General features: G+C 46.0%; 1 protein-coding gene across 1 annotated transcript in view; it reads right to left on the bottom strand.

Annotated features, from left to right (window-relative positions):
• Positions 1-5480: 5480 nt before the first annotated feature.
• LOC142761696 (solute carrier family 35 member F2-like) overlaps positions 5481-25354 on the bottom strand; it is a 240889-nt gene continuing 221015 nt past the window's right edge. Inside the window, exons 6-8 of the mRNA XM_075895631.1 lie at positions 17097-17152; positions 11029-11183; positions 5481-9394 (exon numbers count right to left, since the gene is read on the bottom strand). Of these exons, the coding sequence (XP_075751746.1) occupies positions 9101-9394; positions 11029-11183; positions 17097-17152 (505 nt within the window). The 3' untranslated portion in view covers positions 5481-9100. The remainder of the gene's footprint in view (positions 9395-11028; positions 11184-17096; positions 17153-25354) is intronic.

The following is a 25354-nucleotide window of genomic DNA, read 5'->3' as shown; positions in this document are numbered from 1 at the left end:
CGCCCGACTTTGCCATTATTTCGACAGATGGATTGAACTTTCAGGGACAGCACAGGAGTACGATGAACTTAGAGAGCTCGTAATTAGAGAACAATTTCTTACTAGGTGCCACCCAAGTCTGTCGCTGTACTTGAAAAAGAGGAAGGCTGACTTACTTGAAGCCATGCTTGAATTGGCTGATCAATTCTTGGAAGCGCAAGGTGGCACTAATTTGGCCAAAGTCAAGAAGGAGTATCCCGAAGATTCGAAAAATTCGGCACCCGAACAAAAGAAGCGTGCACCGGAGAGTGTTCCGCGATGTTTCCTGTGTAACCGAGTGGGTCATCGCGCGAGCAACTGTCGTACTAACTTTACGAGCCCTACGGTAGTAAAATGTTTTAGGTGTGGACAGACTGGGCACAAAGCAGACGCATGTCGAAACGGAGCGAGTCAAACTCACCAGGTATCCTGTGTGCAAGCGGCACCAAAATCCGGTAATAATGCCGTCACCGACGGATTCGTAGAGTTGAAAAATGGGGAGAAAATTCCTATTGTGGGTGCTGTAATGACAAAACAGCCAACCGGTGTTACGAAGGGAATGCCAACGCTGCCTGGAAAAATTGCGGACAAAAAGATTACAGTGTTAAGAGATACCGGCAGCTCCACTGTTATCGTGTGGAGAAATCTGGTACGGGAAAGTGAGTTAACAGGCAAAACGAAACCGGTTTGCCTGATTGACCGTACGGATCTGATACTTCCCGAAGCAGAAATCGAGGTTGAAACCCCGTACTTCAGCGGGAAGGTTACTGCTTTATGCATGACGACCCCCTGTACGACCGTGTCATCGGGAACATCGACGGGGTGCGAGGACCGAATGATCCGGAAAGTTTGGGAGAAGACCCTAAGATAGAGCTTTCGCCAACCCAGCGACCGCGAGATACAGTGGAGCAGCCCGTGACGGATCTCACTAGAGCCCAAGGTGAAGCCGCGGTGCAAGAGACAGTGAATGAGAAGATGATCGTGTTGAATGAGTTCACGTGCTGGGCAGCTGGACGTACGTCGGCACGACCTCAACCGACCGACAGTGTAATGATGACGGAGTCGGCCAGCCAGGCCCAATGTTGGGACATGAACAAGCTGGTGAATAACCGGACAGGATCGGTTGAGCGTCATGACCCGCTAGCAGTGTCGGAAGTGACAACGATGGCTGAGACGCCGCCTCAGATACCGTCGTTGGAAGGGGCTCGCCGGAACAAAACGAGCAAAAACAAGAAGAAGAGATCGAGAGAGCACCGCAAACAGGGGCGCAAGCGCCGCTCGAAATGCACCGGATAGGTGTCGAAGTCGATTTGTAATGTGTTTGACAGTGCTTTATGTTAAGTTAATGTGGTTCTTATCCTGTGTCACAACTGTATGTCGAGTGAGTCCAAATGTTTGTTACGGTGATGTGATTGTACAATTGTTGTAATGAGAGAACTTTGTACGTTTGTATTGTTTGGAATGTGTGATGAAGTGTTGTAGTCATGTACCTGTGGCTATATTTTATGCGTTGTGGAATTGAACTACAATGTACGATTGTATTGAGCGATCTATTGTGAATGTGAAGTGTCATGAGCGACGGTTTGTATTACAGTCTTTCAGAGTGTGTGGTGACTGTTCGCGCTCGTTTGTGTGGTTTTGAATATTATGAGATAATATGCTTAAAGTGGGGGGCAGTGTCACAGAACGAGCGCTAAAAATGGGTGCGCCACCAAATTCTTGCGATAAGCGCGGGAGAGACGCCACGAGGTCAAAAGAAAAAAAAAGAAAACAAACATCCAAGGCTCCCCGGGCGCGCGCTCTTCCCTCGGAAGCGTGGCTTCGCCGACGAACCTCCTTACCCCACATCGGCGGCCGAGCAAGCACTCGAAATTTCTAGAAGGAAAGAGGCGTGGTCATGCCGAGTTGAGTCATCCGACGCGGAGGGCATTCGAACCGTCTCGTCCCCTCCCCAGCCTTCGCTGCGTATCGCGCCGACAAAATGACGAGAACCTTCTGGAATCTCGCGCGGAAGGTATTTAATCGAGCGGCCGAGACGAGAGAGCAGAAGACGGAAGTTAGCGCCAGAGCGCGTAGGGATTCCGCCGTGTAGTCGGCAAAGGTTTTGTCCGTGGAGACAAAGCAGGAGAAGAAGAGGATTTCCGCCAGAGGGGTGACGACTCGAGCTACAGGCAAGAAGGTGTGTTTACCGCTATCGAGCGAAGACGCGTGGCAACGGCTGCGTGTGTGAAGCCGACGTGTTTCCGGCGAAGAAGTTGAAGCTTGGAGAGTGGCCAATTGAAGACGCGTGGTTTCCTGGAAGAGAAACTTCGGCTAGGTTTCCTGGAATTAGAGAAACTTCTAGGGCAGCGGAACGACAACAACGCTGGACTTTGAGTGAGTGATTCTCGGAAGAGCATCATCCAGACTTTTGTTCCAAGAACTTTGGACTGAATTGGTTTTCTATTTCTTTAGTCTTTAAGTGTCTTGGTTGTTCGATGCATGCGACTGCATTGTAGTGCGTATTGTTGTCTGTGTCCGTTGTTTCGAGTGTGGCTGATTGTACTATGTAGTACGTTGTTTGATTGGTGACATACTGCATGCAACTATTGTGGAGTGTGCATACTTGTGTATTGTTTTTTGATCTACCATTATTGAGAATATAATTGTGTGTTGTTTATCAACTCTCGGCTCTGACTTGTTCTTTGGGCCACAGCCGGCGTCCGCTGGCGCGCCAAAAAGGACCACTTCTAAATTGTCCACGCTTTCGTGGTGCGGTTCGGGGGGCCGATACTTCGACCCTTCGAATTAGCCCGGCAATCGCCTCCCTAATTAACGGGACCTGTGCGACACCTTGTCACACCATTACGTATAAATTATTCTACTGCGCTTCTTCTGACGTATGTACAGGTGCTACAAAAATTAAACGAAGCATGCGAGCTTGGTCCAACGGCGCACTATCGAAATGTGCGCTGCACGTAATAAGAGTGTGTCGGCATATCAGGCTAATACATCTCGATATCCTGTTGCCCACCTTATCGCCGGCTCCAGCAAAACCACGCTGCTATCATCACCGCTCGTCAGGGAATGCTTTTCGTTGCCCGCATTATGACAAAACATTTGAAAGCATGCGTTTTTTGCGCATTAATTGAATGCCACCACTTTTGCCCCTGACGAGGAGTGATCCATGGTAGTAGCGCGGCACCCCTCCTGCAGGTGATAAGGCGCACATCACAATATCGGGATATATCAGCCAAATAATCAGACGAACTCTCGCTTTGTGCAACGCACCTTCTGATAGAGTGCACTGGCATTTAGTTCAGCACCGAAGTTTCCTGGACTACCTCGTTCAATCGCATACTACAAGCACGGATTGCCACAGGCTAAGGTTCGCTAATGTTTGTTACAATATCGCTAATGAATGCTATACGATGGGCGACGTTGAGTCATCCCCACTGAGTGATCTCTTGAGTTGATTGATGTTGTTTACTACTGGCAAACGTATACTAGTTTCGCGACACTCTCGTTCAATCCCCGTAAAATATTCACCTATGCTAGCTAACCGTTGCATGGGGGCGCCTGACTGGTCAGGTTGGTAGATGATTACAAAGTAAACAGCACCAGTGTCGGTACACCCCTTTCTCATCTTGTTCATCGATTCCGCAAAAAAAAAAAACTAGATTCGAAGTGGAGGCAAAAAAAATGAAAATGAACTGACGACGTGTTTTATAATAAACAACGGCCTGCCTCCGGTTCACCGATTTAGGGGGGTTCAGATGGGTTGTGTACAGTCCATAGCACAGCTACAAAGCTTCACCACAAATGCAACATCAGCGTTCTTTCCTCGGTTATTTTTATCCTCCAAAACATGCGTGGGCATATATTAGGCATTGCCATAAGGCTGTATATCAAGAATGACGGGGACATCCTGCAAATCGAAGGTACGGGACAGGCATGGCGTTCATCTCTCAAGGGGGTGGTGGCCACCCCTCTGCTCATGTCATGCGCGCGCTTATGACGCCCGGACAAACAAAGCGCCGAGTGATAAGCGACAGCGCCTTCTCTATTTGTTAGGCACCATCCTGTTTGAACAGCTGAATGTAAACATTCGACAGAAGTCTGTCTGGTTGGTTATGAAACTGGGAGGTGAATTAGACTCCAGCCAAACGTTTTGAAGAAACTTGAGTTTTCGAAACCGACTTGGTTCCTTCCTCAGGAGTGGTGGTGGTAGTGGTTAGAAGATGAGAAAAGGCACCTAATTTCTGCAACCCGGTCGGGAGCACGGCGCAGTGCCTAAGGAGTGACTGCAGGGCTACGTAGCAGCGGCGGCTACAAAGCACTCGCGGGGTGGCTCATGACCCCTCTCTCTCTCTTGTTTTGCCGTGGAGCTCAGTCCACGTGTATACACTGGTGGAAGGGCTCCGAGAGAGCGGTTGATGTTATGGGCTGTCCTCTGTATCTGCCGTCGGGTTTCTTCAAAACTTTTGGTTGGAGTCTAAATCATCTCCTTGTATAGTACAGCACAGCAAGTAGGTGGGACAGGGAATTAAGGGTGGGGAGTGAAAGAAGGGGGGGAGGGGCGTAATACACATCGTAGCCTTCTATAGTATGTCAAGGTGGTTTGAAATTATGAAAGGCGAGGATTAGCAGTGGTGTGAATGTATGTGAAGGACAAAAAAGAAGAGCAAAGCACGGCGTAACCTCGTATAATATAGTGCACCACGATGGTGGGAAATAGGAGCGAGAGGGAGGAGTGATATAGGGTTAAGGAAGAGGGAAACGACGGGGGCGCACAATGAAGCCTAGAATTCTGTTCTGACGTCTGTTTGCGGTGCTGGTTCATTCTCTGCGCTATATTGTGCTGGTTTCATTTTCCGCCACTTTGATCCAAGCTTCTCTCCAACAGCTGCTTTTTAAGGATTAAGCCTGCAACTTCTTTCAATACGACGGCACATAGAATCTCTGACGCTTTTGTGCACCCACAAAAACTCGCTTTCTTACCTTTCTGATCTCTCTCTTTCGAAGACTGCTTGTTTTACATGAACTAGAGCAACTTATTGTACCTCAAACATTAGATCATTCTATCCACCCACTAACACCTTCAAATTGTTGTTTTTTTTCGCACGTCTAAACACTCGAGTTTGTTAGCTGCTGAAGTTCATTTATTGCCACTTTCTCAATTTTTAAATGTCATTGCTTGCTAGTGTACAGTTACTTTATATGATCATATTTCATTTCCTCTTATTTGGTCCCAAATATTTAAATGTATGCTGTCTGCATACATTCACATGTACACTCACTCCTGCCACAACCCTATAGGACTGTTATGTGTATGAACAAAAAATATCAATAGCCTTGCAATGTGTAGTATAGCAAAAGGGTGCCCAACTGCTGTTGTACAAACCGACACACGTACTTTAAATACGGTACATGTCTAAAGCCAATACAACATTGTCATGAATAAACACAATAACTGCCGTGCGTTTTGATTTTTCGACGAAAACCGTCATTTATTCTACAAATATTTGAAGAAAAAAGAAATATTGTTCTAAACCAACCTATGCCCTAAGTTTTCTATGGCAATATGTACAAGTAACAGTACCACACCGCCGGCGGTAGCATTCACACTTCTCGTAGAAACAATCGTTTACAAAACCTGCAGCATTCCTGATCACCGTTCTCCCACTTGTTCTGAGCTTTATTGCAGAAGTTTTGATTTTCAATCCCTACCGTCAATGAAGCTATGTCACAGCAGCGAGAAGTATCAACAAGAAAAAAAAAGCAGCCGCATGGCAACAAAGTCTTAACTCCCTACACCTTATCATTACTCGGCCGTTGAAAGTAGATTTTTCGACGCAAAAACTAACAAAATAATATACGCACTATCTAAAGTGCGGCAAGCACCAATTCGACAAACTTATGCTTGAAGGCGTTGCAACACTGTAATCGCTGATAGTTTCCGTAACCACCATGCTCAAAAGCATACACACAAGCCAGTACACCACAAACGCCCTGCTGACGGCATCGGTATCTGTGACCCACATCCCAGTGATTCGAAGGAAACAAGATGTGGTCCGCGACGTGCTGTCAACTCGCATCTGAACGGATTTGCTCACAAATTCGATGATATTCGCTTTGCGAAGACACAGTCTCTTCGAATAAATTGCAGGGCCGCATGTCCACGAATTCTTGGTGCATGACACGACACAACGGGGCACGTGGTCACAGTCACAGAAGATGCTTTCGTGGAAGTCAAACGCTGAGAACTCAGAGAGGTGGCTCGTTGAAGGTCCCGTGCTATCGGACGGTAGGGCAGTGTGACTCGGAGTCACAATGAGGAAACACCAGCATTTCGAAATATCGCAGACCGGATCCCAAAATATCGAGTGAGACATCATCAGTGGAGCCCTTGCTGGTGTCGTGTCTCAAGGTATTCCATCCAATGGCTAGAGATGACGGGCGACTCCTGACGTCTTTGACTGATATTTTTACATAAAATTTTCTTTGTCTCGCTTATTGTTATAATGAGAGAACGCAGTAGAAAGAAGTGCATTATACTTCACTCCGTGTCAGTGATGTTTTTTTAATGAATACGCATGCTTGCTCAGCCATTAAACATTCAAGTGTGTCTACCCACACTTTAAATCATTAAGTGAAGTGCCCTATCTCGTACTTTGTCGAGCGTGAGAAATGAGCTTATTTCCCAGATCGCGCGTAAGCTCATTTGACCGATGTACGTAGGGCAAATGCACCGAATATCTTGACACCCTAATTAAAGTTACACACAAGTGACTGTCGTCTCGTGAAACCAAAAAAAAAATACGGTATTACAACAGCTAACTCATGCATATGAAACAAAAGGCTCGATTTGCAGAAGTGCATAAATACACTGTAGAAAAAGAAGGGGGAATAAAGGCGTGCAAACGAGCGCTGCAACACAAGAGGAGAAAGTTTAAACCATGAACGACTTTCAGTCTTGTTTCTTCGCCAATCAATGGTTTTCTTTACATACACAGTTGCGAGTAAGTACAAGTTAGCCACGCGACTTCTTCGCAAATAGTAATGAAGTATCACAAAACTCTCTTCGGCGAACAAGAATCAGTACATACTAAGCAATTCTTTTCTTTTTGCATCAAACACGTGCAACATCTTCAAAATATGTTCATTAAGACCACAGTTTTAGTCTACCATGTTGCTTGTGAAGCCGAGCCAAATAGTTTCATTCGCATAGACCACTCTCGCTTTATCAGGTTAGCGGAGTTTGCTGGCAGACTAAGGTAACTAAACTGATATTGTGACCAAGGCATCAGCTATAAATGCTCCCAGAGATAAGCTTCCTGCCACCTAGTTCTTGGCCCATCCCCTTTTGTGGGTGAGCGCGATTCATATGAGGTCATCATCAACATCATTATAGAAAAGAAGCTGTTTAGCAAGACTGCTAGAGTAGGCTGAGTTTTCAAGACAAAAAAGAAAAGAACGCTGATTTCTTGTTTGCAATAGTGCACACTACAAAACATGTATTTCTGGTGAGCACACGAGTTGCACAAGTTTATGGCTACTAGCAATAAAAGCCTGAATATTCTGGAATCTCTAAAATTTTTGTTAGTAGCAACTTCAGAAAAAAAAAACTTGACTCCATCTATATACTTTCTTGCAAGTTAACGAAACAAAAAACTGACGTAAACATTTAAAATTGTGCTGGTATTCTTTTTTCAACTACTAAGTTTTACTTATGAATAAGACCAATACATTTTGTACTTATAAGACTTTACTTCGCTCAACACACTATCTGCTTACCATTTATCCACTTCTGCAGAGAAATCATAGGTTAAGTTACGCATTTGTTTGACTGAAAGGCTGGAAATAACACTGACTTTCGGGCTGTTCCAATGTCTCCACAAACATTTAAAATTATCCAGCACCTGTTAAATTTATGTAAGTAATGCAACGAATATTCGTCGACGGCTCTGAGCATAAAAAGCCCTGTTGTCAAGATGACACTGGTCAAGCATAAAAACACCCTGGGATCCCTAGTTTGGATCGCAATGCACTAGTTTAGATCAAAATAAATTTCTGTGTGATTCAGCAACAGGTGCTCTTTGAAACGTAACATTGGCGTTGAGCAAGACTACGCTGAGATTATCAGATAAGCTTGAACAATAAGAACGACAAACAGTGTTCAAACAGCACCGGAATCGAAACATATCGTCCAGGTCATAGACAAGCTCTAAAATGTGTCATACATATGCCTCTATAATGAAGAGACGCGTCCCCGCAGCGTTCTCTTGTTTATAAAGAGATCACATCGAGTAATCGAAGATTTTACACAATAATCTTTCATCACCCCTCGTAGCAACAAACAAGAAATGATCATTTTTTGTTTCTGTAGCACATGAAACTATTTTTTGATAAGTCATATCGTGACTATTTTAACAATAACATATTCCCACAAGAGAAGCACTATTAGAACTTGCTGCGAAACTTTGGAAACTTTCATCGGCTCGACAAAAAAAAAAAAAAAAACAAGGTCACTCTGTTGATCACCTAGGACCAAGCACACCAATGCCGAACTTGCACTCAATAGTCAACTTAAGGAAGATGCACAGGTGAAAGTTGCTTCCCGCAAATAATGAACGAAAAATAAAATATATGCCCCTTACTTTACCTAATCTATTAGAACCAGTTTCCCTCATTTTTATTTCAGATTCTTCCGAAGACAGTCAATGCAAACATGAATGTCACTGTGGTGTCTGTTTTAAACAGCACATTAAACAAATCCAAGTATCGTGAGAAGCCATCACTGGCCAGGTCAGTCTATTTCTTGTCGTTCACGCGGTAACCAGCATCTGGCCTATGCTTACAAAAGCACGTTGATGCAGGTTTGAAGACGTTGTCAGCGGGGCCAGGCGGTTCCACAAGATCCACACTGACACAGCAGATGTTCCAGTTTTCAAACTTTTAAAAAAGAGGGTCAAGTTCTCCTCGCGCAGGAAACGACACCACTGCGTCGTAATGAAAAATAGAAGGCGCACGGCATCGGTGTGGTTCATTGAGCAACGTTGGTCGTCGGCGTAGCAGGCGGAGGCGCTGGGCAGCCGCATGATCAGGAGACGGCACCGTTGGTCTTGGGGCTGGGCTCGTGCGCCGTGCCGAACGCGTGGTGTACGCTCACGGCATGAGACACCGAGATAAGAGGCCCGGCACAGTGCTCGGTGCCCGAAGAGCCGTACTGGGTGACGGGACACACGCCTCCGGCCACTCCTGCCGACGGCGCGTAGGGCAGCGCTTCTTCGGAGTCCCCTTCTCGGTGGCCCAGACCGAGCGGAGTGGGCTTGCATGAGTACAGCGCCACGCCCGCGATGACGAGGCAAAAGGACACCATGTACAGCCAGTGGAACTGCGACGTTAGATAAGAAGGCGTTGAAGAAGCAAAGGAAAACTGATGGCCCACACACTACGTACAGAAGATTAACCGTGCAGCGAAGCAAAAGCACCCGACACTGGCATTAAGTATTGGGTCAATTTGGAGGGTTCGTTTAAGTTCTACTAAACTATTCATTATACACCAGTCCAGAAACATCAGTTGGTCTTCACTGCCGCTGTGTTACCTTCCTCGTCTTTAGTGGTCTCGCGGTGCGTAATGGTATTCGCCCTATTAAAGAGGCACACATGTTATTTCATGTTATTTACCGCTCACGACTTCACTTTTAGTCGACCAGTAGCGAGTGACGGGGATTGTTCGACGTTTATGGCACGTATGCGCTGGGAGTTCTCGCGTCTATATGACGGTAGAATCTTGGTTTCGCCAAGGCGCTTAGAACGCCGCTGTAGAAGAGGAAATATTTAAATGCCCTATTGTTCAAGTCACATGGCATCTTGGCAGCTGTTTCAGTCAAGAAAATTACTCTAAAACGAGATGCACCAAAGGTTACAACACTAAGAGCGATTGAATGCAACGTCATAGCCAGCCTTTCCTTTTAAACTCGACCTGTGCCCTAAGATAAAACTCAACTTCGCAACTCCAAAAGTTGTTCAACTGCTTCTCCTTCACAGCTGGGAAGCAGCCTTCCAGAAAACGTTTTCCCATGCAAGTGTAGATTAGAACACATTACATTGTAGCAAACAATGCACACTGAGAGGTAAACATAACTTGTTATATCGCCTTTTCTGATTCATCCAGAACGTTTATTATTTTATTCAGTTCACGTGCGTGGGAGGTTTCAGCCAAAGCTAACAGCGTTCGGCACCCCTTCTTTATATTGAACTCTCTCTATTTGAAACGAATGTTGCTCGAATAAATTTGAATTTGGAAGGTGCGTTAATAATCTACTACGGCAATGACATTCTATCAATATCCCCTCAAGCGGCAACGTGTAATTGTATTTCAAACTTAGAGGCAGGTCCCACACTGTGTGTGTATTCAAATTGCTTGAAACGCGGGCTGCACATTCGTGCAAACTTCTTAAGTGGACAAATGCCAATTATTCAGCTTCTACATGCTGCGTAATGCTGCAGAAGATCCCTTTGCTGGCAATACTACCATGTTCGACGACCTGTTGACGTGCAGCGTTCCAGGGACCACGTCAAGGGTAATTTGTTTCTTCGCTTAAAATGAATTTAACCAAAAAAAGCAAACTGTGCTTGCACTTGGGACTATTATTTTATTATTTTTTATGCAAGAATGGACACTTACTACCTAAATAATAATAAGATACCTAATTACGTGCTAATAACATTATTTACTGAAACTCGCGCAAAACAATACATTTCTTCATTTTCTTTCTTGGAACGTAATATTGAGTGGCTTCGAATTGGGCCATGCAAATTTGACACATTTGAAGACAGTGCATCATAATTAGCGCCCGAAGATGATATATTGCCCACTAAGGGAGCGCGCCCAAACGCTCTTCGCCGACTTGCTTCTCAATAGTAACTAGAAGTTTGCATAATTATGCAAATGCAATAAAATAAATCAACTGCGTTACAGATCGAGAATTAGAAAGCACATCGTATACGAAAACTTTACCATACCTTGTAGTGGAAGACGAAGACACCAATGGCGAGCGCATAAAAATCTGCTGAGAGGATGGAGAGATTCGCCGCTGTGGCGCTCGACAGCCTAATAACCACCGGCATCAGAATGTACAGCAGGAACAGGCAGCCGGAGAAGCCTAGCAACATGGAAACTGCGAGGAAAAGGTGCATGCGAATCACGCGCGCTGTGTTGTAGTGACGGTACTATAAGCAAGACCTGCAGCGATCTCTATGAAAACGTACTGATATAGGAGGGCATCATAGACCTAGCGGACGAAGCCGATGGCCGATAGATAACAGTAGATAATTTCTCATCGGCTACATATAATCACAATATTATTGAAAATAAGGAAATCTCAGCGTAAACTTGCGGGCTGCTTTTATGTTGAATAGAAGTGCGCTGGCTGCGCCGACGACCGATGATGCTACGCAGAATGTCACACGACCCATTGCATCAAACGACCCATTCGGCACGTTTGGCACTTTCTAAAGCTCGCATTGAATAACAGCTCGCTATGGCACCCAGCGATGGCCACTCCGGGTGATTTCGAACCATTTGGCCTTGAAGTCATATTCTGTAAACGAGATTCCGGGACCATGCACTTGTGCCCCCCCTTCCCCCGACAGCGTAGAAGGCAACAAAAGGTCTACTGAAGTACTTACACAACAGACCTGTGCGGCCACCTGGATGTGCTTCCCCAAGCATGCTTGTGGTTTCTTCAATCTCTTTCGTTTCTCTTGTCTCTCTTTTCACCCCTTTATCCCTTCCCCCCGCAGGGTAGCGGACTGGATGTCGGGTCTAACTCCTTACCTTTCCTTGCTTCTCTCACTCTCTTTCTACATTGCGTGATACCCTTTGCTTCGCGGTTTATGCGACGATCCTATAAACGTGTAATACCTCTGCCTCTACCGCCGTTTCTCTGATTCCGTCTGTGAGTGTGAGTGCACTTATATGTGAAAACGCTTACTTGCAGACGTTTTTGCAGAGACCTGCTGTAAACATAACTACGTTACATGTGCATAGAGCGAGGAAAGGGCCATAATTCGCATATGACAGCAAAAAGCAGCCGTTTCCCGTCATGGGCACCAGCTGACAGACTATGGGCGAGCCAGTATCACCGTACACATATACGCATGTCTAAGAGATACCGCCATTTATTAGTCATATAAAGGGCTCTCCCAGAGCTCCTCCGCTAGAGGGAACTTATTCGGCAAGCGTAACCATATCATGTCTAGGTTATAAGCCATCAGCGCCGAGGTGAGACCCCACGAGCGGAAAAAAGCACCATCTCTGGCATGGCTGTACACTGTTGCAGACGCTTTTTTTGCGGTGGTAGCTAAGTATCAGGCTTGGTTAATTGTTTTCTCTATAACTGGTATGGTAAGAAATGAGATATTAACGGTCTTATGTGGCCCCGCCACATGAACCTGCCAACTCACTCCCTCTTTTTTTTGCTTAGCATAAAAAGTCACAGTTTCGCCGCAAGGGCGAAACAATGAATGCGATAGCAAAAACTTAGGATGTAACGCTGCTAGCATATCGAAAAATGCAGTGCGCTGCTTACGCACAAATGACGCACAAAAACAACACATACAAGACGAGAGATAACTAGCAACGTTTACAACTCGACGTTTAACGCGCTGTTTAAACAACAACGACGCGCGAAACTTAATCACAGCTGCAGATATGAGTGCTAACTAACGAATGTCCCAGTTGTTACTTCACTGTGTTTGAAAAGCGCGCTCTTTTCGCAAACGGGGCCTGTCCAGGAAGCGAAGTGACCTCTGTGGCCCATGCAACTAACGCAATCGTTTCTGTGAAAGGCCAAGATACATGATTTTCCCCACACCGAAGGATAAGCGCGTGCACACAAACAAGCACCTAACCCCCCCCCCTCCCCCTCCGCAGGACTAAGTACGCGTGGATGATAAGCGCGCGTTGGCGCATCGCGACGAGACGAGTGCGGGCGGCTTTTTTAAATACGATAGTCTCTCTTGGGGACCTTCGACGCAAAAATTTTGGTCTGTCTGTCTGACTGTAGATTTGTCTGTTTGTCCACTCTTAACGGCACAGGGGTTTGAAACGGCCGACCCCATTCGCAGCGCCCAATGTTGCTCAAGATTTAGCGTTTACACTTGTGCAATTGCCAATTAAAAAGAAATTATTGCGCATGTTTGGGACACCAAAAAATATGAATATATTCTGCATGTGCGTCTTTTACTTGAACAGGCATGCGAAAAAGCAGACGAGACTGTGGTGGCACTTACCCGGGCGCGCACACCCGTGTCAGAGCCACGCGCTTCGTTTTGCAAGAAAACTGCCAGATGGCGCTCATGTCTCACGTGTTACGTGCCTTGCTTGATGCGCTCGTTCGCCTCCGCTGAGCGCTCGAGGCACTCTAAAGCAGCGCCTCCAGAATACCATTCACCAACAATCTTGCGCAGAACATCAAATAAATGTCTTGTTCACTCTCTCCACACGCCAGACTATTGTCTTTCTACGACATTTGCAGATTAACATGCAGATACGGGGCCTTTTTTTTCTTGAGCTTTCCTATATATAGATACGAATCAATATACGCAGCATGATGGCGGCGGCGATGGCAAGAACCAGCTGAGACTGTCCATACAATTGCTATCGCAATAAAACAGAACCGACAAAGTATCACCTGAGTCCTTCGGTAACACACTTTGTAGTGAGGCCCCATCAATCTCACATCGGCGTGCGGCTACCACTTTGCGTTTAGGCCTGCGACGCCTGAAAGGCCTCCTAGTGGAGCATTTAAAATTTATATACAGGCCGGTTGATCCATGCGGGGCTGCACGTGTAGCGATGTTTGGGTCTGACGGAAGTACTGATAGAGATGACACGGACATTTGATAAAAAACGAAGAAGCATTTCGTTAAATCAAGGGCAATGCAAGAGCTTACAAAAGTTAAGTAAAGGTAAAAACAAAGATTCGCGCGGTAAAAAAGAATGACTACACAAAAACTAAGCTCTAAAAGAACACAAGTGGTACAAGTAAACAGAACTCGGTAAGTTAATAAAATAAGGACACAATGACAATCAACACGAGATACAAAGAATTAAGAAAGGTCGGGCTCGCGTTTCTATGCTACTACTTGCGACGCAACGCACACAATACAATTATTGAAAGCTGGGTGTAATAAAATAACGGTTGAACAAATTACACTAAATAGTTCCATAAGGACCAGTCGAGCTCGTGGTTCACGTAAGGGAGTTTACGGAATGCCGCTGATGGCCTCGCCAGTTTATGCAGACGACGAGGATGCCCGGTGTTGCAGCCATCTGAATACGTTGCTCGGCACATGCTCTACGCGAGACTCGCGACACCCACGACCGCGCTTTTCGCTGGTTGAACGTCAACTGCTCAAGCTGTCAAAATCTCTTCGGAGCGTACGCATCCCGCATAGAGGTCATTTGCCCCGAACAGCTCCGTGCCTCCCCTCTTCAGTACGGTCAGCGAAGACATGCCGGTGCCCTGAGGAGTAGTTGGTCGCCGGAAGCTTCTCCCCAAACACCAAGGCGCAAAGGGTGCAAGGGCGAGAATGCCAGACGTTTGCCGTGAATTTTTAAGTAACCGCACTCAAGCTGTCTTTGTTAACAATGCTACCTCTACTTCACTTCCGGTAACATCTGGTGTCCCGCAGGGGTCAGTTCTGGGCCCTATTTTATTCCTGATATTTATTAACGATCTCCCAACTCATGCATCCTGTAAAATCCGAATGTTTGCCGACGATTGTGTTATTCACCACACTGTTTGTAACGCTTCTGATCAATTAGCTCTACAGAGTGATCTTAACAATGTAAAACAATGGTGCGATGATTGGCTAATGGAACTTAACCCTCACAAATGCAAAGCCTTTTCCTTCACCCGCCGCCGTTCTCCACTTGTTTTTTCATATTCCATCAGTAATATTCCAGTTGAAACTGTTAATTCTTTTAAATATCTGGGGGTCACATTCTGCAACGATCTTTCATGGGGTTTGCATATCACGAAACTCATATCATCGGCAAACAAAACATCGGGATTCTTGCGACGTCATCTACGTAACGCACCTAGAAATGTAAAATTATTAGCCTGCAAAAGCCTTGTTAGAACTAAACTTGAATGTGCTTCCCCAATCTGGAGCCCGCAAGAGGTCTATCTTGAAGACGCCCTTGAGTGTATTCAAAACCGTGCCGCTAGGTTTATCAATAATTCTTACTCCCATGACGTCAGCGTATCTTCACTAAAGGCAGAACTTCAACTGCCCCTCCTTTCCCTCCGCCGTCGTATCGCCAGTTTTTCGTTATTTCATAAGTTTTTTCACAGCTCGATGCGCATGCCACCTTATTTTGTTCCCGCAGCGCACATCTCTCAACGAACTAATCATCCTCTTCAAGTCGCACGCCCACGTGCACGCACCGTTACCTTTTCAACATCATTTTTTCCTCGCACAGCAGTTGCCTAGAATGGCCTTTCAGGCGACATTCATGCCATTACTTGTACTTCTACCTTCACAACCAGTATCACTAATCATCTTTCACTTTAGGACAAACGATTGTTTTCTGCTCAATTTTTATGTACCCACCCCTTATGTAATGCCCCGCAAGGGGTCTTTAAGGAAATAAAATGAAATGAAATGAAATGAAATGAAACGTTTGTGACGTCTTCAATACTCTTGTATGGCGTACATCCGGCCGAAGTTATTGCGGTGGGGTTGAGCCTATGCTGATATAGGATAATTTTTCTATAACGGTCGTGCAACATCGTAACACTTTTAATGGTGACGTACACCGCACAAGGCTGGCGCCCTGCGCTGTGACGTCACATGTGTGAGCGTGTGTGCTCCGCCTCTCTTTTTTTTCTTTACTAATCTTTAAACACCCTCCCCCCACCCCTTTTCCTTGTGGAGGCCGGACACCGTTTATGCAAAATTTATACACGTTCTTGCCTTTCCTGTCTTTCTGGTGTCCCTTCTTCCTAACGGTCCTTTTCTACGCCAACGAAACGGCCGATTCCTCATCAGTCTGCCTGATTTGAGGCTTATGGCACACCACGAAATGAAGTCCGGCTGGATTTCCTTCTACGGAAGAAAAATGTTGCAGCACATCATAACGCCCTGCGAGATGCGACGCAGTTTCTTTCGAGAGTGTAGTTTTTTTGTTGCGTGGTGCACAGGAATGAACCACAGGGAGCCGCTGTTATTAAGAGCGCGGTAAAACAAAAAATGGCAGCATATCCACGGGGTGAATTATGGAGAGCGGGGGCAAAGCATCCATACGTCCATACGTTCTTGCTTCCGTCCGTCCGTGCGTCCATCTGTGTAACCGTCCGTGCGTCCATCCGCCCGTCCGTGCGTGCGTCTGTTCGTGCGTCCGCACGTTCATCCGTGCGTCCATCCCTGCGTTCGTCCATGCATCCGCCACTGCGTCCGTTCATGCGTCCATCCGTCCGTGCAGCCACCCATGCGTCCGTCCATGCATATGTGTGTCCGTTCGCCCATCTAGTCAACTCTCCAAGTACCACCATTTCGCATCTTTTCATCATATATTCCGCAAATAGAAGCACCGCCATCCAGCGGATATTCCAAGGACTAAACGAGAGGTGGCACACGCACACTTTCTTACGGCTTGTGCTTTGTGTCTACTTCCCACCTTTAACCACCTCGAGTTCATGGTATGTACTAGTTCACTGTATTCATGGCACTGCGTCCCTACGCTCGATTAACTTTTTTAAAACCAAGGAGGTTACGCCCAGCGAGTATAACGTAGCAAACTTTTCTTGTCAGATAGTGCTCAATGTATATGCCAATGGCTACTAATGAGGAATGAGAGACAGGAGAATTCGGCTTTTAGTTAACGCGCACGCTGCGAATTTTTTATTGTTCAACAACGCACAGGAGAAATCTCCCACCGGCACCACATTGCAGGTCAAAGCGTTAAACATGTTACGCACTACAACGAAGGACGAACGGGTGCCGCTTTAGAAGCTTCGCCCCTAAAACGTGCAACCAGACCAGGCCTTAAGCGTGATGTATTTTATCTACAAGGTACTTACCTTCTTGCCAATCATCCCAGTGAATTTCGCCCACTTTTTCCTTCTCCAGCAAGGCCCTACAAAAACAATGAAATAAGCGAATAAGCATGACGTTTACTAAACCATTACTTAAGTCATCTTTAAAAAAGTTCACATTTCCCTATATTATTTATATTTTCGATTCACGTTTTTTCATTTTTCCTAATATTTTTACTACCTTTTCAACCAATGTACCGCCACATGCATGGTCTACATATCCTTCCAGGTGGGTCGGGTCAGAAGAGTGTGACCAACAACTAACCAAGAAGTCACAATTGCAAAACTGTCCGTATACGTTTAAATCAAGACTTGACGGAATGTCATAAGGTGCACCTTAATAGCAACCTTTGATCCTATAGACAGAGACGCTAACTTTTAAAATAGACCACGTACACCATGATAATGAAAACCGCCAATGACGTGACCAGACACCTGAACGAACAGAATGAGTGAATAACCGTGCGCACACAGTGCAACCTAAATCTTCGGAGAGGCCAAGTGCTTTTGGGACAACATAAATATTGACAACCACACTTATCGAGCTCCACCAAATGGTACGGTTTCCCGCTTGCATTGCTGTAGATTACGTATGTTATTTAAGTTTTAATTTGCTGTTTTAAAAGAAAAATCACCTTTTTTCATTTGGTTTTCCTTCCACTGAGTGCAAACGTGCGCCCATGCAATGAATGTGTCAGAAGCTTTTCCTGATATTTTTGAAAGGCACGAGCTGCTCAAGTTAATTTTGAAGCTTTTAATGCCTGCACGAAGTCTGCTTTAGAATAATCAGCACGGTAGCCTCTGAGATTCGTTCCTGCCGAGCACCTCCCATCAGCGTGACCACAGCTAAACCTGAGGATCCGTATTAATTATCAGCCTGTACGTTCTAGCGCGCTTCTCGGCTGGTGCGCACCTATTTGTCCCCTTCATCATCTACTAGCCCCCGAGCCCGTGGGCGGGCTAACTAGCTATATGGCCGGTCACTTTACTTGGCTAGTTAGGCCAGGACATGCTATGACCAAGGTAACTGACCAAGCCGTAGTAAGAACGAGGTAATAACGCCACATCCTATTAAGATCATGGTAATTAAACGATGTAAAGCAGAACTGTTATAACAAAACATGCTACTTGGCATGCTAACAAAACTATGCTAATTAACGCAATGTTATTCATGAGCACGCAAAGTAAAAGAGTGCTAATTAGACCTTACCAATTTCATGACAATTAGTATGGTATCAATAAGAATTACGTTTTAGAGCTCTATAGTAATGATGGCTTTGTCAAATATAATTGAGATAATTATTGCAGTTTTTATTGGATCCTTATCAATTAACACAAGACTGTTCAGCTTTCCCCAGGTGGTCTAAATTTCCGGAGCCCTCCACTACGGCGTCTCTCATAATCATATAGTGGTTTTGGGACGTTAAACCCCACATATCTATCTATCTATCTGTTCAGCTTTATGCTCATTGAGCCCTAGGTAATTGATATAAACAAAATTAAGACAGAGCAGATGCGGCCTTCACTTCTAACCAGACCAAGCAGATGAGTAGATGACCGAATCTAAAAGCTGTAAGCAGCTTTGTTATCAAAAGCTGCTCTATGGCAGTGCAAGAAGACTAAATTATTTTATATGCAAAGAAGCTGCTGCTTAGCATCCACTGCATCAAACACTTGACAGTTTCACAGGCACCATGATAGTCACGAGTTGAACGGGCCTATTAACGAGTTTGTATCCGAGCTCATCCGTCAATTAGTTTGATTGGCAGACGCCCGCTACGAAGGTCGGGTCCGCCCATGACTTTCACTCTTGCCAAGGAGCAATGCTCACGCAGCAACGTCACTGAGCGGCAAGATTCATCTATCAGCTATATCGCGTGGACCATGCACACATGCACGCAGACATAATATTTATACCAACCCATGGCTACTACGTATCGCATTCGATTTCACCGCACTCACGACGTGTCAACTTACATCTGCGTTGCCGCCATGATGCGAGCGTCCATGGTGGCAACTTGTCTTTATATTCAACTGCAATATTTGATACAAGGGAAAAGAAGCAGCACGAGAGTGCTGCGTGTGCACCCTTGCTGCCTTCAAGAGTGGAAATGCTCATGCTGAAGGCAAAACGAAAGAAGCTGCCTGCAGGAGCGCAAACGCCCACGAACACGACAGTGGGATTGATGATTGCTTTGTGGGGTTTAACGTCCCAAAACCACCATATGATTATGAGAGACGCCGTAGTAGAGGGCTCCGGAAATTTATACCACCTGGGCTTCTTTAACGTGTACCCAAATCTGAGTACCACGACAGTGGGAGGCGCGTGCTGATTCGGCGATAAAGATAGCGCGGCAATCAAGCTGGCGGTCCTGCACTGCTGAAATGTTGACTGAGTGGTGGCGCTCACGTGTACGAGCGCAGGCTGTGTTTCTTTGATAACTTCCTCAAATGTCCCACATGTGTTTCTGTCGCCACGCGCCTTCTTGTAGCCATTTTTATCAGCGCTGCTATCACGCGCTCCGCACTGTCTTGATGTCATGGCCGCCGTGGAGCAAGCTCGGAGCAAACCGACTCGAGTCATCTTTCATAGCACCCCTGCACAATTAAAAAGATAAAACTTTAACTTCGAGGACATGAAAGTTCTCTTCTGCACATGACGTGAACATTCGACCAAAGATTCAAAATGACTGTAGTGATTACCATATACACAACAACAACCAACTCGTCTGGCACGACAAAACTAACAACCCTTTCGAGGTCGCGCTCCTCAGGAGCCCAATTTGAATTACAGTGACAGCGAAGGGAAACAACGAATTGGTTTAGATTGAAAATTACACTCTGAAGCAGCCTTGTAGCCAATGCAGTACCGTGGGGGCCTGTCTCCTGCCCCCTTTCTTGTGGGCTTTGCCACTGCCACATTCTTCGAGGCCATGTGTGCATGCACTCTCAGGGTAATCAACGTCGTTGCAAGTGGTAGTGAATGCGTTGCACGTCACTGCGTGTCGGCGTCACCAATCGGTCAGCTCCAGCTGCGTGCCGAAGCTGATCACGGAGGCCACGAACCGCAAGCATCGACGATCTGTAGAGACACAGCTGATGTTAAAATGTAGGAGAGACATTTGTTTCTCGTTTGAAACTATCTTTTTTGGAGTCATTCTTTTAGTTTATAGGATCAGAAAATATTTTGCCGAAGGTAACCGCGCCACGAGATCACCTCGGCCAACGTTCCCAGCGAGCTAACGAATGGCCAGGTTCGCGCGTAAACGAAGCTTCTGTCGATCAAAAAATTGAACAATTCTAGCTTCGGTTAAATGACTGGTGCCTCTTTTGTGCGAATGAGAGACACTTATATAGGATGTCCGCCTGTTAAGCACTCTTGCAATGCGGACCGGACAAGGCGTAACTTGTGAAGTCCACATCGCAATATTGCCGAAAAAGCGCACATGAAACGAGCGGACAATTACGAAGGGCAGCACAATATCCCACATGCCATATTCCTGGACTTTGCGAAAGCATTCGATAAAGTACCCCATAAACGCCTTCTGTTGAAACTTTCCCGCTTAAACCTACACCGCGACGTCCTAAAGTGGATCCATGAATTTTTAAGTAACCGCACTCAAGCTGTCTTTGTTAACAATGCTACCTCTACTTCACTTCCGGTAAACTCTGGTGTCCCGCAGGGGTCGGTTCTGGGCCCGATTTTATTCCTGATATTTATTAACGATCTCCCAACTCATGCATCCTGTAAAATCCGAATGTTTGCCGACGATTGTGTTATTTACCACACTGTTTGTAACGCTTCTGATCAATTAGCTATACAGAGTGATCTTAACAATGTAAAACAATGGTGCGATGATTGGCTAATGGAACTTAACCCTCACAAATGCAAAGCCTTATCCTTCACCCACCGCCGTTCTCCACTTGTTTTTCCATATTCCATCAGTAATGTTCCAGTTGAAACTGTTAATTCTTTTAAATATCTGGGGGTCACACACTGCAACGATCTTTCATGGGGTTTGCATATCACGAAAGTCATATCATCGGCAAACAAAACATTGGGATTCTTGCGACGTCATCTACGTAACGCACCTAGAAATGTAAAACTATTAGCTTACAAAAGCCTTGTTAGAACTAAACTTGAATATGCATCCCCAATCTGGAGCCCGCAACAGGCCTATCTTGAAGACGCCCTTGAGTGTATTCAAAACCGTGCCACTAGGTTTATCAATAATTCTTACTCCCATGACGTCAGCGTATCTTCACTAAAGGCAGAACTTCAACTGCCCCTCCTTTCTCTCCGCCGCCGTATCGCCAGTCTTTCGTTATTTCATAAGTTTTTTCACAGCTCGATGCGCATGCCACCTTATTTTGTTCCCCCAGCGCACATTTCTCAACGAACTAATCATCCTCTTCAAGTCGCACGCCCACGTGCACGCACCGCTACCTTTTCAACATGATTTTTTTCCTCGCACAGCAGTTGCCTGGAATGGCCTTTCAGGCGACATTCCTGCCATTACTTGTACTTCTACCTTCACAACCAATATTACTAATCATCTTTCACTTTAGGACAAACGATTGTTTTCTGCTCAATTTTTATGTACCCACCTCTTATGTAATGCCCCGCAAGGGGTCTTTAAGGAAATAAAATGAAATGAAATTAAATTAAACAGACTGTAACTCAGCGTACAAAGCATAGCCAGCTGTAAGTGACGATTACGTAATTCACGTTTACCTGTAAACACGAAGTCTCAGGCTCGAACCCTTATACAGTGGCTGCGTTAAGATTGCAGAGGAACGAAAAAAGAAAGTGGCAGCTCTGCCGCAAAGGTGGCTTAGTGGTTGGAGTGAAGGTGGCTCCTCGGTGGCTCAGTGGCTAACGCCTCGCACACATGATTCAGAGGACCAAAGTTCGATTCCGCACTCCGGAGTCTTTCCTTCGTTTATTTTTTGTTGCGTTTGCATATATATATATATATATATATATATATATATATATATATATATATATATATATATATATATATATATATATATATATATATATATATATATATACGGTGAGTGACGGGGACGCCGGCGACAAAATTCAGCTGAAAGTGTCCATGTACTTGCTATCGCAAGAAAACTACCGCGATTTCCGTGCCTGCTGAATGACTGCTGCTGTTCCAAAATTGTCGATAGCACTCCAGCTAGCTCACCAATCATGGCAGCAGCAATATATTTAGACATTTGGCGATATTCATCAATAAATAAACAGGGAAGAACCTTCAATGCATCTCCGCAAGACCACGCTAGTGTGTTTTGTTCGCGCACACGAACACAACTCAGTTTGTGTGCTTCCTCGCCCTTTTACAACAAAGCGCTCACCCGCCCGTCTCTGTATAGCGTGCCGCCATTCAGTCACTGTCACGCTTCTTGACTCGCCGCCACCGGTAACCAGCCACGCCCTTCATGACGGACCCAATCGGCGGTCGCACCGCTCGCTAACGACCGCGTGGATTCACATTGACGGTTCGGAAGCGGCCGGCTCACGTTCGGCAGGCCGGGCACGCCTCGGCTGGCCGACGCGCTAACGACAGTCCCACCACCACGGTAGCAGCGAGAGGTGCGACACACAACCGCGGTAATGACCACAGGGCTTCCCTAATTAGCATCCACCGGTGAAGCCCAGAGGTTCCGATCTCTACCTCCCCACCTTCCTACGATTCCTCCAAAGAGGAAGCGAAAATCGCAAATGACTTCGCCGGTGGCGAACTCCTCGCTTGTTCGAAACGCGGTGCACGCCGCCGGACGTTGTTCCTTTCTTTGCAGCCTTTCAGTTCATAATGACAGCCCCGTTCCCATAACAACAACGTTTCTCATTATCTTTCGCGCAAACAGTGCGCCGGATGGTAAACTTTGTCCCCCGAAGCTTGCCTCACGTTACGTTTTCTTCTTTTTTTGAATGGTCTAGGATACATTGCTCCAATGAGATATACGACGGACTGAACGTAATGATAGAACAATCACCAATATCATCCTCACAAGCATGAACACTAAAGAAGTGCGAACAATAAAAAAAAACCCACGAAATACAAAATGGCTAAGAATGATTGGACTGCTGTGCCACTGTTCCAATAGGTGATCACGTTCATGGGCGTAGGCAGCAAATCTTGCAAGCTCAGGCATTGAGAACATGTCTTGGACTGCCACGCTGTACTTCAACGATGGGAGTCATTGCGGGAGCATGCATAACACCAATAGAGAGATATCTTTCATGCGAATCTTCAAGAGTATATCTCCGACTGTTGACCCGTCACAATCGTTATGCTTTATCGACAGTGCATACCCATCGACCAGACAGCACTTTTGCAAAAGCAATCTCACGCCATGAGAGCGTCATTCCCTCAGGCTTTGCTCCGGTGAAATCTGCAGAGGTACCAGCACGGACTTTATTAAGACCTGAAAAAGCGGACGAGCGAATACAACGCCGCCTAGAGACGAACACATATATCTCAGTCCGGCGGTCACCAGGCATTTTTTTGCCGAAAATCAGTGTCACCAACTCGACCTCCAGGTCCTGGCCGACACCTACCACGTCGTCGCTTCGTGCCCCAAAACCCCCTTCCTTTTTCACCCCTTTTCCCCATCCCAACTGGAGAGGCTTGGAAGGAGTATCTGCACGGCTGTTCGACCTTAGATGCTCAACGCTCCTTGGCGAGGCACGCTCGAGCAGCGGCCAACACCATTGGCATCACGGAATGGGGTCTTGCCACACAAGCATGCAATATTTCGCAACTCTTTGGCGCATTTTCTATAATAAAATGTTTTCTACCACCACCACCTATCCGTTCGCCGAGAGGGGAAAAGTAGCGTATAACCTCACGTGGCCTAAAAACACTCACGTTATCGTTTATATCTACAGAATATTCCTCTCCCACACATGTTTTTACTGACGGGTCTGTGTCACCCACAGCTTCAACAGCGGCTTCCGTCATTCCAAGATTAAAGACAAGCGAACGCTTTCGCCTAGAGCATCGAACAACATCAACCGTAACAGAGATTGTGGCCATCCGCGAGGTGATTCGTTATATATCAACGAAGCCTCCTTGCAGCTGGACTATATATTGCGAATCTAAACCAGCCCTTAATGTCATAGATTCGGTGCTTAAACGGGGGCCATATTATCTTCTTGCTCAAAAGGTGGCTGAATCACACAATGTAGCCCCGAAAAGGGACCATCGTATAAGATATCAGTGGATAACAGGGCACTGGGCCTACATGAAAACGAGCAAGCCGACGCGGAGGCAAATATGGCTCACAATACCGCCACAAAATTGGCTATTCCGTTTTCACGACTGGATACTAACACTGTTGTGCACACACTCCACCGTAAAACTACGGCAGCCTATTTGTCCCTACCAAGTCACCACCACCGCCGCCTTCACGAACTCGACCTAGATATACACATTAGGTTACGGCCAACCATGAAAAGGTGCAACACAAGCGTATTGCGTCGGTCACGATAAGTGTGGCGTTCACTCGTCTTTACGTACACGTTATCGGCCGTGCCCCCAATAGCGAGGCCTGAGACAACTGAACGTATCTTGTGCTCACGATATATCGCGCCAGGTAATTCAATGGCCACCGTATTGATGAAATGTACCGAGCAGCAAGCTTCTAAAAAAAGTTCTGCTGGGAACACCACCTCGCGATATTCTGAAAGCGCTTACCAAGTTTCCACGAGAGACAGAACTCGACAGGAGACTATAAATTGATCCAAGCTCTTGCTACATCGCCAACTTCCTCCTCATCATCAACAACACCTTCTCTTTCTCTCCTTTCTTTTACACCTCCTCCCCTCGCCTAACGCTGCGTAGCAGGCCAGAAAATGGATTCAGGCCAACCACCTAGCTTTTCTTCCGTAGTTGTCCGCCACCACCGTCGGTGTACGTAACCACTATCGCACAAAATAAGAAAAAAAACTTGAAAAAATTTGGCACATCCCACGTACCTGGGAATCGACGTTATTCTAAACATGCGGAGGGAAGGTGACCGTGTTGCAATGTTTTTTTATTGGGCGAGACGTCATGAAATGACGCTGACTATAGGCACAATTTTTTCACGCACAGACAAAAGTTGAAAAGTTGCAGATGTTTACATAGCCAGTTGTTTGAGTTTGCGCAACGATGTCAACAGGAACATGAGTATTAGCGACACCAGAAGCTGATATGAAGCGCTGATGCATGCTTGCGAAGATG

The sequence above is a fragment of the Rhipicephalus microplus genome, chromosome 5 (genome assembly GCF_043290135.1).
Source record: "Rhipicephalus microplus isolate Deutch F79 chromosome 5, USDA_Rmic, whole genome shotgun sequence".
In the NCBI taxonomy this organism is placed as follows: domain Eukaryota; kingdom Metazoa; phylum Arthropoda; class Arachnida; order Ixodida; family Ixodidae; genus Rhipicephalus; species Rhipicephalus microplus.
Note: the sequence above shows the minus strand (reverse complement) of the source record. Positions and strands in the feature narration are given on the sequence as shown.